General features: G+C 55.5%; 7 protein-coding genes across 7 annotated transcripts; 4 read left to right on the top strand and 3 right to left on the bottom strand.

The window, feature by feature from the left end:
* Positions 1–175: 175 nt before the first annotated feature.
* Positions 176–1,726, top strand: BDY17DRAFT_296183 (aspartic peptidase domain-containing protein). The gene is made up of 5 exons (XM_033733418.1): positions 176–519; positions 583–829; positions 894–1,095; positions 1,177–1,331; positions 1,380–1,726. The coding sequence occupies exons 2-5, from the start codon at positions 646–648 to the stop codon at positions 1,631–1,633; spliced, it is 795 nt and encodes a 264-aa protein (XP_033591285.1). The 5' UTR covers positions 176–519; positions 583–645; the 3' UTR covers positions 1,634–1,726.
* Positions 1,727–2,019: 293 nt separating this feature from the next.
* Positions 2,020–3,885, bottom strand: BDY17DRAFT_296180 (uncharacterized protein). The gene has a single exon (XM_033733417.1). It carries the CDS (start codon positions 3,670–3,672, stop codon positions 2,380–2,382), a length of 1,293 nt encoding a protein of 430 aa, XP_033591284.1. The 5' UTR covers positions 3,673–3,885; the 3' UTR covers positions 2,020–2,379.
* Positions 3,886–4,008: 123 nt separating this feature from the next.
* BDY17DRAFT_134235 (PIG-P-domain-containing protein) lies at positions 4,009–5,544 on the top strand. The gene has a single exon (XM_033729447.1). It carries the CDS (start codon positions 4,101–4,103, stop codon positions 5,274–5,276), a length of 1,176 nt encoding a protein of 391 aa, XP_033591283.1. The 5' UTR covers positions 4,009–4,100; the 3' UTR covers positions 5,277–5,544.
* A 71-nt stretch (positions 5,545–5,615) lies between these two features.
* Positions 5,616–7,016, top strand: BDY17DRAFT_323547 (uncharacterized protein; the record flags this gene model as incomplete). Its single annotated transcript, XM_033737034.1, has 1 exon — positions 5,616–7,016. The coding sequence occupies one exon, from the start codon at positions 5,616–5,618 to the stop codon at positions 7,014–7,016; it is 1,401 nt and encodes a 466-aa protein (XP_033591282.1).
* A 129-nt stretch (positions 7,017–7,145) lies between these two features.
* On the bottom strand, positions 7,146–8,081 carry BDY17DRAFT_323546 (uncharacterized protein; the record flags this gene model as incomplete). Its single annotated transcript, XM_033737033.1, has 1 exon — positions 7,146–8,081. The coding sequence occupies one exon, from the start codon at positions 8,079–8,081 to the stop codon at positions 7,146–7,148; it is 936 nt and encodes a 311-aa protein (XP_033591281.1).
* Positions 8,082–8,134: 53 nt separating this feature from the next.
* BDY17DRAFT_296174 (5-proFAR isomerase His6) lies at positions 8,135–9,162 on the top strand. Its single transcript, XM_033733416.1, has 2 exons — positions 8,135–8,499; positions 8,576–9,162. The coding sequence occupies exons 1-2, from the start codon at positions 8,197–8,199 to the stop codon at positions 9,065–9,067; spliced, it is 795 nt and encodes a 264-aa protein (XP_033591280.1). The 5' UTR covers positions 8,135–8,196; the 3' UTR covers positions 9,068–9,162.
* BDY17DRAFT_279408 (chaperonin Cpn60/TCP-1 family) lies at positions 9,163–11,336 on the bottom strand. Its single transcript, XM_033732027.1, has 2 exons — positions 10,970–11,336; positions 9,163–10,913 (listed from the first exon to the last, which is right to left on the bottom strand). Exons 1-2 carry the CDS (start codon positions 11,202–11,204, stop codon positions 9,409–9,411), a joined length of 1,740 nt encoding a protein of 579 aa, XP_033591279.1. The 5' UTR covers positions 11,205–11,336; the 3' UTR covers positions 9,163–9,408.
* Between the last annotated feature and the right edge of the window lie 804 nt (positions 11,337–12,140).

The raw sequence follows: 12,140 nt of genomic DNA, 5'->3' as shown, positions 1-12,140 counted from the left end.
GAGATTGGTATGGGACCGTGATCTCGTCAACTCCGTCTCTCAACTTCGGCAGGGTATGAGCAATACCACTGGCGATATCCCCACCAAACTCGGAGGCTCGCTGTACTGGTTTGGCAACTTTTCGGTTGGCGCTTCCGACAACCTGCGCCTACTGATTGACACTGGATCCTCCGATTGCTTGTTGAATAAGGGCGTGTAAGTTGAGCGATCACTCCCGGTTCTGCGTGCTGTGTGCTGATGAGGCTGGGTCGCGCAGGTACAAACCCTCGAAATACGAGCAGCCATTCAAGGGAAAGAAGACGGTACGTAAGATCTGATGGGCCCTCCGACGCGAAGCCAAGGAGGAACTTGCACAACATTCTAGTGTACACGAAGAGCTTGGAGTTGTGCCGTCAATCTAACCTCTCGAAATGACACTCGACGATTCTTTTCCACAGACTCCAGGCTAATGTGCGCTCTTGTGTTCAGTTCACCATTCTCTACGAAGGCGTCAACCGCAACGGCTTCGGATTTGAAGAAGTACGTCATTCGATTCCTCCTCGGTATCCCCCAGCTGCGGGCTGACTCGCCATCGTGGTCTAGGTGAACGGCACAGTGCAAGAGGATGTCGTGAGCTCGGGAGGCTTGACATACAAATCGCAGGCCATGGGCAACGTTTCCTCGTGGAAGTACATTGATGTCCCGACACTGCCGTACGCCAATCAAGGAAAAGGGATCATCGGATTCCTGGGCTCGGGCGCCTCGTCGTTCAAGCCCCAAGCGCCCTCGTGGTTCGCCAACCTGGCCCGCCACAACCTCATCTCCGAGCACCGCTTTGGTCTTGCGTTCGGTAAGTCGACATGGTTTCCAAGCCGCATTTGGCCTCTTTCGCACAACTGACTTTCGGCATGTAGGCACAAGCGGCAAAGGCCAGATCGTTATTGGCCAAGTCGACACCAACTTGATCGACGGCCCCTTCACCACCGTTGAGCGAGTGGCGGTCAACGGCTCGTACGAAGGCTCCTACACCGTCCTGGGCGACTTCACCGTCAACGGCACCATCTTCGCCAAGGACCAGGTAATCATCATGGACGTGGGCACCGACAACATCCAAGGGTACGTTATCGCGAGGATAGAGAAGAAGCGTTGGCTTGTCGTCAAGATGGAAGAACGCTGACGTTGCATGTACGAACATAGCCCGCTCAGCGTCACGAAGAAAATGTTTGACAGCTTCGGCTGGCAAACCAATCTCAAAGTCAAGCCGCCCCCACCCGGCGGCTTCAACAACGGGCAAGGCTCGGCGAAAACGCTCCTAGGCTACTTCGACTGCTCCAAACCGCCAACGATCGGCTGTACGTCTGGTCTCTCCCCCCCAGATCCATTCTCCTAACAGTGTCTAGTCTCCTTCCCCGCCACCAGCCAGCTCAAAAAGGGCCAGAAAGGAACCAACTTCAACGTCTCCCCCGACGTGTGGGATGTGTACGAGCACAAGCACGATGCGGGCAACTGCACGTCCATCCTGGGGGGCATCAACGCGCTTGGCACCACGTGGCTGCTGGGCCAGTCGTTCTTTGCGGGGCATTATATTGATTTCAACGTCCAGAATGAGACGATTAGTTATGCGAATTTGAAGGACTCGTCGGGGGGGTCTTGAGGGCTGATCTACGGGGAGGGTGAAGGGAAATGATGTGTATATGATGTTAATGTAGTGCGCATATTGTTAAAGACATTCCGGATGAGATGCGTCGTGTCCGTGATTCAACCACGACCATCCACCACGTCTACTGAAGCCAACCCCTTTTCATGTCCACCGATGCAGCCCATAGCCTGTTCCGGCATATCTATCCAAATCGCCTCCGCCCGGTCTTTCCTCTCATGAACTGTTCTTCGCCCACGCAATCTACGAGAGGTGCCTTGCATGGCGCGTTGACTGTAATTCAATTCCCCTCCTAGCAGTACAGCCCCTCGGCGAAAGCTCGTTCACTACTCCCAGTGTCTATATATGGATATTTTCTACGCTCGTCTTACTACCAATGATGGCAGTATCGATTGATCTGTTGGTCAGAGGCCGAAAAACGCAAACCTGTTGGGGTCCTACGATTCTCGCCTTGCTTTCTCTCCTGAAAAGGAGTTTGTTTTTTCGTCTTTTTTCGGCGGGCCCCGTATTCGAGTCTCATGAGAGGTGCTGCTTCCTTTTTGCCTCGTTTGAATGATCATTACTAGCTACATGTATATAGCTTTTTGAGGGGGGATTTCGCAAGATTTTTGTAGGCAAGAGGCTTTATCGCGACCTTCCTTTTTCCCCTGGTTTAAGCCTCGTCTCCCGCTTCAACACCTCCCAGCACTTCCCACCTCATCGTCACTGCACTGCGCCGCTAATACTCCAACAGCCCTCTGCCCTCACTCCACCCAAGGATACTCAGGCATGGCAAGTTTCTTCTCCGTGAACCCTAACTTGGCCGAAATAGCCATGCCCATCCGATCAAGCTTGAGCGTCGACACGAGGCCAAAAAGCGCATTGCGAACGCCGACCCCAAGCCGCGTCTGCGGAGTGACGAGCTGCATGAGCCCCGACGTTCCCTGTTGCGTTTTGGCAAAGGGAAGCACGAGGTCTTCGTACGCTTTCAGCGCTGCTGAGATCTTCTCTTTCTGCGTTGATGAGGCTTCTCCGGCTGTTGATGAGAGGGCTTGTTTTGCTAATTCGCCGGCGAGCACGTAGCCGCCTATAATTGCGAGACTTGTGCCGTAGCCCAAGGCTAGATATCCTGCGTCGCCTAAAAGCACGACGCGGCCGGATTGTATCGAGGGCGAACGGACTTGCGCGAACACGGAGCAGTAGAAGTCGTCGCTTTGGCGCATTTCGCGCAGCACTTCGGGTGCCCGCCACCCAATATCCGCGAACATTTCTTCCATGAGTTGCTTGTAGCTTTCGTTGCCTTCGCGTACAGCGGTGCTCAGCTTGTCTCGGGCGGCGGTGTCGCTTTTGGCGTTGACTTTCATGAGCAGAACACTGGTTCCTGAAGTCGAGGCTGCCGTTGGGCGGAGATACATGGCGCGGCCGAGGGTGGTGCTGATGCCTGTCGCCACGTCGGAGCCGCCCAGGAGGTCATCTTTGGTGGTGAAGTACGCTACGTACGCGTTCTCTTCGTGAACTTGCGCGCTTGGGGGAGTGCCGAGCATCAGGCCGCGGATGTGCGAATTGTAGCCGTCTGCAGCTACGAGGAGGTCGTAAGTCTCGGCCTGCTTGCTCCTCGTGAACGTCACAGCCACACCATCTGCGCTCGGTTCAAAAGACGATACCGTCTCATCAAACACGAGCTTCACCCGGCCCCGCACACGCTCAATGAAAATCTTAGCAAGCGCTCCCCGAAAGATCTCATACTCAGACGTCAAAGCCTGGACATCAGACCGTCCCGTCGCGCCAAAAGTCGCGATAGGCTTCCCATTGGCGTGCAGCAATTGCATCCCGCTTTCGCGCGTCGTGTGCGCGCGCACTTCGCTTTCGACGCCCATCCATTTGATGATGTCCACGGCGGAGCCGCGAATGTCAACTGCCGCGCCTGTGAGGCGGAGGGCTGGTGAGCGCTCGACGATCGTTATGGCTGCTGTGGGATAGGCGCGGAGGAGGTTGGTGGCGAAGACGCTGCCTGCTATTCCTGAGCCGGAGATGAGGACTTTGAGGGGTTGGGCCATTGGGGAAGGGTCATTGGGGAAGGGTACTGTCTATCGACGTTGCTTTACTCGGAGTCGTCAGACATGATGATAAGCCTAGTTGGTCGCATGTTGTGGATGTATCTTGATTGGAACGTCTCTGACAGGTATCACAATGACGTGATTCGACTTTGATGAAGCCAACATCCTTAGAAGCATATCAAGGACAAAACTGGATGCGGGTGTTGCTCGGCCGGTGGTCGACGTTTTGCGGCCGCAGGGATACCTTGATGTTGGAAGTGTTTTGACGCCTCAGGCAGACAGTCACGAGCATCTCCAATGCTGACTCATCCTCCGATCCTCAGTGCATGTGCTCCTCGACAACTTGAACATCTTCACATCCACGTGGTCTACTCGTCCTGTTTCCTGGACGGTCTAGCCTTCATAGGCATCCACGGCAAAGCAGAGGCATGCCGTCAAGGCCTCCGCCGACTCCATATGGCTTCCAGTCGCGATCCACCCCGAACTTCCCCACGATACGAAACTTGGAGGCTTCGAGCGGCAGCAACACGAGTACAGGCACTGGAAGCGTAACGCCGTCCACTACTGCCGCAGGTCGGGCCTCTCCCGAGATCATCACTTCGCCCTCGGAGCCTGCTTCTATTGAAGACTACTCTCTTGGCTATGGCGATGAGTCGGAAGAAGAGTCGGAAGTGGACGATGATGAAGAGGAAGAGGAGGATGGTCATGTTGGACATCTCCCACCAAGACCCTCCCTCCAGAACCAGCATTCAAGATCGCACACATACCTCGCGCCGTCCACCTTTGCGCCACCATTCTATGGCCGACCACCTACTCCTCTGCCTCCCTCACCCTCCTTGACCTCCCTTCTCCGTCCCAATTTTAGCAGCCAGAACAGTCGGCCTACCACACCAGATCACTCAAGTGACGACGGCACGCCACACACGCGCGGCGACGTCACGGGAACGCAGACGCCAAACTCCGCCGCCGCATCTACGCTGACGAGCAGCTATCGCGCGGCCAAGCCTATCGCTAGAGCCAGCCCCAAAGTGCCCACGTACGAATACTACGGCTTCACCCTGTACCTGACATCATCTCTGGCATTCATCGTCTACTTGCTCTGGAGCTTTCTGCCTAGCCCTTTCTTGGAGCAGCTGGGCATCTACTACTACCCCGACCGCTGGTGGGCGCTCGCTATTCCCGCCTGGACCGTGATGTTCATCCTCTACATTTACGTCGCCTTGGCGAGCTACAACACCGGCTACTTGACACTGCCCATGAACTCGGTAGAGTGCATGGTAGATGAAGCTGCGAATGTCGCGGCTGTGGATGCAAGAGGCAATTTGCTCCGCGAGCATAAACCATCATGGCAGACGCGCACGCCTAAGCGGGTGGAGAAAGGGAAGAAAGGTGGGAAGGGCAAGTGCGGTGGTGGTCGGAGTAGGCAGAACAGTCTGACCAAATCGCGAGCACCAGCAATCCCCGGCCAGAGTCTGGATTGGCGTACTCTTTGGAATGAAGGGACGGACGCGGTCATGGATATTCCGATCGGCGGTGTCTGTGAGATTCTCTATGGGCGGTATGAAGACGATGACGATCTCAACGGGAATGCGTACGATAGATGATTGTGCAGGTAATGTCTGAATCTAAATGTTTTTGGACCTCTGATGTCCACTTCGCTATGACTGTCGCGGGCTACACTTTCATGCTGATCAGTGCGAATAGCATCTCCTGTGGTACTACGCGATTCCACAGATCTGCCAATGTTAACAATTGCGCGAAACACACTCTCGTGACGTCCTGTCCGCAATCTCCTGTGTGTCTACCGCTGTGGTCATTCCCATTCCTCGAGCTCGTTCCTTGCATTCCTATCTCGCTACTTCCTATCGCGCTTCCCTCCACCATCTCCTTTCCTTCTTCAGGTATCTTTAGCTGCTCAATTACGCTCATTAACTGTCGCAAAGATGCATTACACTCATTTGGTCCTGCTTCTTCAGGCTTTCATCGCCCCCTCGACGCTCGCTGCATCCTCGATGCCCTCGGTCTCATCAGTATCTGGGAACGTCTCCGTGGTATACACCTCACAATCCGGCACTCAGAACTCAGCAACTGCGACACCAACACCAGGCGCTCTGCCCATGGAAAGCCAATGCTCCGGCAACGCCAGCCTGACCAACTTCTGCCCTTCATGCGACAGCAGCATCATTCCTTATGGTCGCTTCGGCGCCTACGAAGTCGCTTGCAACTCCGTGTACACCAACGTGACATACTACAAGAACATCCACAATGCGAGCGTCATCCAGTGCATCGAGGCATGCATGGACTTGCAAGAGTGCTATGTGCCTGTCATCTCGCCTGAGGGGAGGTGTCTGCTTGCTGTTCAGGAGTTGGGCGAAGAGCCTGTGCTTGCAAAGGAGGATGGGTACGCTGTTCTGCTGGCGCGATTTACGGGCGCCATTCCGCCTTCTTCTACAACGTCGTCGTTATCAACGAGTCTCCCAAGCGCCATGTCTTCAACAACGCACATCAGAACCTGCAAGGCATCCGACATCTCCTGCCCTCGCTGCCACGGCGCACGCGTCAAAGATCCCCTCGGCATCACATACGAAGTGCACTGCAACCACCAACTCTACTCCCAACACCACTACTCGGTGCAAGAATGGCTGACGCCAGAAGGCTGTCTAGCGGAATGCGACCACCACCACTGGTGTCAAGGCGCCACCTTCTGGCCCGAAGGCAACTGCGAACTAGCCAAAGGTGACAACGTCTTTCCCGAATACCACAAAGGCTACACCGCCTTCCTCTCCATCGATCCAACGTACACACCGACATCGATGCCCAACTCCGCGTTCCCTACGACTCTACAACCAGGCGCTAACACCAGCATGCCCACCACCACCCCCACCCCCCCGAAAATCCCCCTCGCTCCCGGCCCAGAAGTCAACTACTGCAACCAACACAACATCACCTGCCCGCAATGCAACGGCTTCGACGTGCACGACAGCGCAGGCAGAGAGTACCGCGTGGAATGCAACCTGCAACCCATCTGCGCCGTAATGGAGGGGCGACACGAGCACGACACGCCGAACAAGTGCATGTTGCAGTGCGGGGCGGAGGAGGGATGTCAGGCGGCGATTTTTGAGCGGGGGGATTGCGCGGTTTGTATGGGGGCGTTGGAGAGTTGGGACTTGTATCCGCTGCCGCATGATTATGTGGTTTTTGTGGCGGATTGTGCGAGGAGTGCGGTGTCGAGTGCTAGTGTGGCGGCTTGGAGCACTTCTTGTTTGGAGACGAGCCGTGTGACGGCGAGTAGTACTTCTTGTTCTGAGACGAGTGGGTTTGTGACTGCTACTCGTGGGTCTTAGTGATGGTTTGGAGTTCTTTGTGAGGTGCATGCGTGCAACAGCAGGCAATGTAGTCTCAATATCTCGTACTCAATCGGACGCAAACCACCAAAACAATCGGGTATCACACACGTACGCAAGCATCACACATCACCGCCTCCCACCCGCCTTCCCCTTCTTCCTCCCCTGAATAGCCCTTACATCCCTCTCACTCAGCCTCAAAGTGCCCCCCTTGAACTTCCCCACCGTCGGTCCCCCAATCCCCCTCTCCCTCCGCTTGACCGGCCCCTTGGCAGAACCAGCAACACCAGCACTCCGCGCCTTCTCTAAAATGACCCCATTCTCCACCGCGTCCTTGCGCCGCTGCTGCTCGCGGCCCGCCGCTTTGGCCGCGATGCCTTTGCGATGGGAGAGAGGCATGCGCTGCTGTTGGGTGGCGGGGTGCTTTGCGCCTAAGTCTTGAAGGCGGAGGTCGAGGGCTTTGAGGCGTGTTTTGCCGGAGGTGGTAGGTGTTGATGCGCCGCTGCTGCCGGATTGGAAGGATTCCGGGTCTAGAAGATGGGATTCTTTGAGGAGTCTTTGCAGGGCTAGGTCGTGTTTTAGATTTGTTACTTCGGTTGGGTCGGCTTTTTGCTGAGAGGATGCGGTTTGTGTTTTGGAGGTGCTGGGTTGGCCGGTTGATGTTGGTGGTCGGGAGGACATGAAGGATTTCCTGTCGTGTGCATCCAGTTGTGCTTGGTCGATGGCCGATGAGTCGTGGTGGAAGGTTTCGATCTCCTCGTCATCTTCGTCATATGACAGGCCGCTCCAATCAGAGTCTTCTTCTGGCGGAGTTTCGTTTTGATCGCTTGACTCTGCGTCTTCGTCGACAACAGGCTGCTGCCGTTCTAACGGTTTGAATTTTGCCTCGAATGCCTTCTGGAAGAGCGCGCGCATCGCGTCGTCATGCTCATCCCCACTCCCGCGCCCATCGTCGTCGATGTCCTTTCTTTTCCTTTTGCCGATTGATACCGCCATAATGTTCGGTTTCTGCTCAAAGATTGAAGATGAAGTGGCGTCTCGAGTGATCGAAAGGCAAAAGTCCATCTTTGCGAAATCTTGGCAAATTCCAAACCACACCTCACCTCCCCAACCAAAGAAGGTCCATCGTCTCTCCAGCAAACCTAACCTCAACAATGACCTAACGATTTAAAACCCAAAAATGACTCGCTTCAGGCCCTGCATAGACCTACACGCCGGCGCCGTGAAACAAATCGTAGGTGGCACCCTCTCGGACTCCAACGCCAGCAGTCTGCGGACAAACTTCACCTCCCAGCATCCGGCCGGGTACTACGCGGAGCTGTACAAGGAACATGAGTTGCGTGGCGCCCACGTAATCATGTTGGGACCGGGGAACGAGGAGGCTGCGAAGACGGCGCTCGCTGCTTGGCCTGGAGGGTTGCAGATTGGAGGTGGGATTAAAGATACGAATGCGAGGGAGTGGATTGATGCTGGGGCTGAAAGGGTGGGTTATGCTCTTTTTCAAATCCATGTCTTTGTTTTGCGTCCCAAAAATCAATATAACTGATAGCCAACAGTAGGTCATAATAACATCCTTCCTCTTCCCCTCCGGCACCTTCTCCCTCCCACGCCTGCAATCCGTGCTCGCAGCCCTCAACAACGACCGCAGCAAACTAGTCATAGACCTCAGCTGCCGCCGCGTCGTCGACGACAGCTCAAGCCCTCACCCCCGCTGGAAAGTAGCCATGGACAAATGGCAAACCATCACCGACTTCGAAATCACGCGCGACAACATTGCGCTTCTGGAGCCGTATTGTGCGGAATTCCTCATCCACGCTGCGGACGCCGAGGGCCTGCAGGCGGGGATTGATGAGAAGCTTGTGCAGCATTTGGCGGGGATTTGTGAGATTCCCGTTACGTATGCGGGTGGGGGGAGGAGTATTGCGGATTTGGAGTTGGTGGAGAGGTTAAGTGGTGGCAAGGTGGATTTGACGATTGGGAGTGCATTGGATATCTTTGGGGGCTCTGGGGTTACGCTTGAGCAGTGCTGTCGGTGGAACGATAGGCGTTAGAAACTTGTGATGATGTTTGTGGCTGCTTTGCTGCGTTTTGCATGACAAAGGAAGGAATCCATCACCATTCAGACAATGAGGCGGATTCTCTGTTACTTCTAAACTTTCCATTTTTGCTTCGCACAATACTATCTAGACACTATGTTACAGCCAAAGCTCGCAAAAAACACCGCTAGCCCAGCCCAGCCAGCCAGACACGCTCGCCATGCAGAGGAGGGAGGAGGGGAGAAGTTTTAGTTTCTGTTAACACAACAGCGGCTCGAAACGGATCTAGCTTTTCACATCAGAGGCGGATGAGGGTATCAAAGGAAGGGTGCGAGGTGGCGTGGGGTGCGGCAAGCTTAGAACATGCCGCCTCCCATGCCGCCCATACCGCCCATCCCGCCGGGCATTGCTGGAGCCTTGTCATCCACCGCCTCCACGATAGCGACCTCAGTCGTACCGAGCAGAGACGCAACACCAGATGCATCCATGAGCGCGGTTCGGACGACTTTGAGGGGATCCAGAATACCGCTGGCGATCATGTCGACGTACTCGCCCTTCTGGCTGTCGTAGCCCTTGTTGAAGTCCTTGCCGAACTCATCCATGAGCTTGCCGACGACGACAGAGCCCTCGGTGCCGGCGTTCTCGACGATCATCCGCGCCGGGCGGGTGATGGCGGACTTGACAATGGACACACCGAGTTGCTGGTCGAAGTTGGCAGTCTTGATGTTGCCGAGAGCGTTGGCAGCGGCCTTGAGAAGGGCGGTGCCACCTCCGGGAACAATGCCCTCCTCGACAGCAGCGCGGGTGGCGTTGAGAGCATCGACCATGCGGTCCTTCTTCTCGCCGACTTCGACTTCGGAGGCACCGCCGACTTTGATGACGGCCACACCGCCGGAGAGCTTGGCGAGACGCTCTTGGAGCTTCTCCTTCTCGTATTCGCTGGTGGAGGGGTCGGCCATGACGCCACGGATCTGCTCGCAGCGCTGGTTCACGGCGTCTTTGTTGCCCTCGCCGTTCAGGATGACAGTGTCCTCTTTGGTGATGGTGATGGATCCAGTAGAGCCGAGCATGTCCGGAGTGGCCTTCTCGAGCTTGACGTCGAGCTCATCGGTGAAGACGATACCGTTGGTCAGGACCGCGAGATCGCCAAGGATGCTCTTGCGGTTGTCGCCGAAGCCTGGTGCCTTGACAGCAGCAACCTGCAGTTGTCCACGAAGCTTGTTCAGGACGCAGACAGCGAGGGCCTCGCCGTCAATGTCCTCGGCAATGATGACCAAGGGCCTGCGGAGCTGTTGCGAGGCTTCGAGAGCAGGGACAATGTCTTGCACGGCGGAAATCTTCTTCTCGGACAAGAGAATGAGAGGCTTCTCAAACTCCACCTTCTGTGACTTGGTGTCGGTGATGAAGTAAGGCGAGATGTAACCGCGGTCGAACTTCATGCCCTCCGTGACCTCAAGTTCATCGGCAATAGTCTTGCCCTCCTTGACCGTGATGACACCTTCCTTGCCAACCTTCTCCATGGCATTTGAGAGGAGTTGTCCGATGTGTGTGTCTCCGTTCGCAGAGATGGTGGCCACCTGGCTGATCTCTTCCGATGTGGTGATGTCACGCTTGTTTTGCTGCAAGTAATCGACTACGGCCTCAACAGCGGCTTGAGTGCCACGCCTGAGATCCATGGGATTGCAACCAGCAGCAACGTTCTTGACAGTCTCGGAGAAGATGGCGCGGGCGAGGACGGTGGCGGTGGTGGTTCCATCACCGGCGACTTCGTTGGTCTTGTTGGCGACGTCTTGGAGGAGTCGGGCGCCGAGGTTCTCGAATTTGTCTTTGAGGGTCACGGCTTTGGCGACAGTCACACCATCTATGATGCGCTTCCATCAGCATGGTCCATCTGAAGAGCTTTCAATGAAGACCTACCTTTGGTAATCTTGGGCGAGCCATAGCTCGACTCGATGAGAACGTTCCTTCCCTTCGGGCCCAGCGTTGTCGCCACAGCCTTGGCAAGAGTCTCGACACCTTGTAATAACGCCGCTCGTCCCTCAACACCAAACTTCAACTCCTTGTGCGCAAAGCGCTGCTGCACCAACGAGCCGGATGATATCCTCGAGGAGCGAGCAAAGGCCCGAGGGGCGGAGGAGAGGGCGCGCTGCATGTCCAAGGTAGAGACCGGGAATTTGCAAGAAACGAAAGAGGGCGACAGAACTCCGATGGACCAGTGAGACGGTCGAGATGCAGGAGGGAGGGGGAGAGTCGAGATGGGATGGAGATGGAAGCGTCAAAACACCGTTGCTGCTGCAAAGTTTCTACCGCCTTCCAAAAAAGTTTAAGCTTTGATGGCCCGAGCTAGCTGTTATGCCCGATGGGGTTAGCGCGGGTTCGCCGCAATGCCCGAGCTACCTCACGTCGACTCTGCGACTCGACTTCGTGTGCTTTCAGCATACAATTTTCGACAAGCTACCCGAATATATGTCGATACGCTGTACGTTGACAAGCTGCGACTCTACCGTATCGTGTATACTGGTATATCCTAGGGTTATACTCTCACCAACTCCAGCAACGACCTCGCATCCATCACTTGGGCAGTCGATTTCGGTCGCTCCAATCGAGCATGCTGTGGAAAGATGCTATTGAATATACAATTCAACTGGGACTACATATCTGCAGACCACTTGTCTCGAGGTCGTGCATTACCCTGACCTCGGTGGCATGCCGACAACAAAGACTGGACAAAGGACCCGACTCGCAACGCTCTTTGTAGAGTCACATATTTCGATCCTCGTCCTACCCAGGCGGCAAGGTCTTTACTGGTTAGCGCAGCGTATATTGCAATGTCCGCCATGCAAATGACTCTCCAAGCTCGATATGGCGGCGATAATGTCCTGGAGAGACTGGAAGCATTGGCCTTGCTTTAACAGCTCGAGGTGGCTGACCCTCGTCATCGCAAGTATGGCATGGCAACAACGCGGGACTTGTACTACTGCAGTGCGAGCGTTAAGGTTTGGACTCACGTGCATCGCCATTGCAAACGCGCCTGCCAATCTCCTTTTCCCTGCCCCTCCGCGTCTGCTCTCCTTGTCCGCCACACTTT

The sequence above is a fragment of the Neohortaea acidophila genome, assembly GCF_010093505.1.
Source record: "Neohortaea acidophila strain CBS 113389 unplaced genomic scaffold BDY17scaffold_4, whole genome shotgun sequence".
NCBI lineage: Eukaryota > Fungi > Ascomycota > Dothideomycetes > Mycosphaerellales > Teratosphaeriaceae > Neohortaea > Neohortaea acidophila.
Note: the sequence above shows the minus strand (reverse complement) of the source record. Positions and strands in the feature narration are given on the sequence as shown.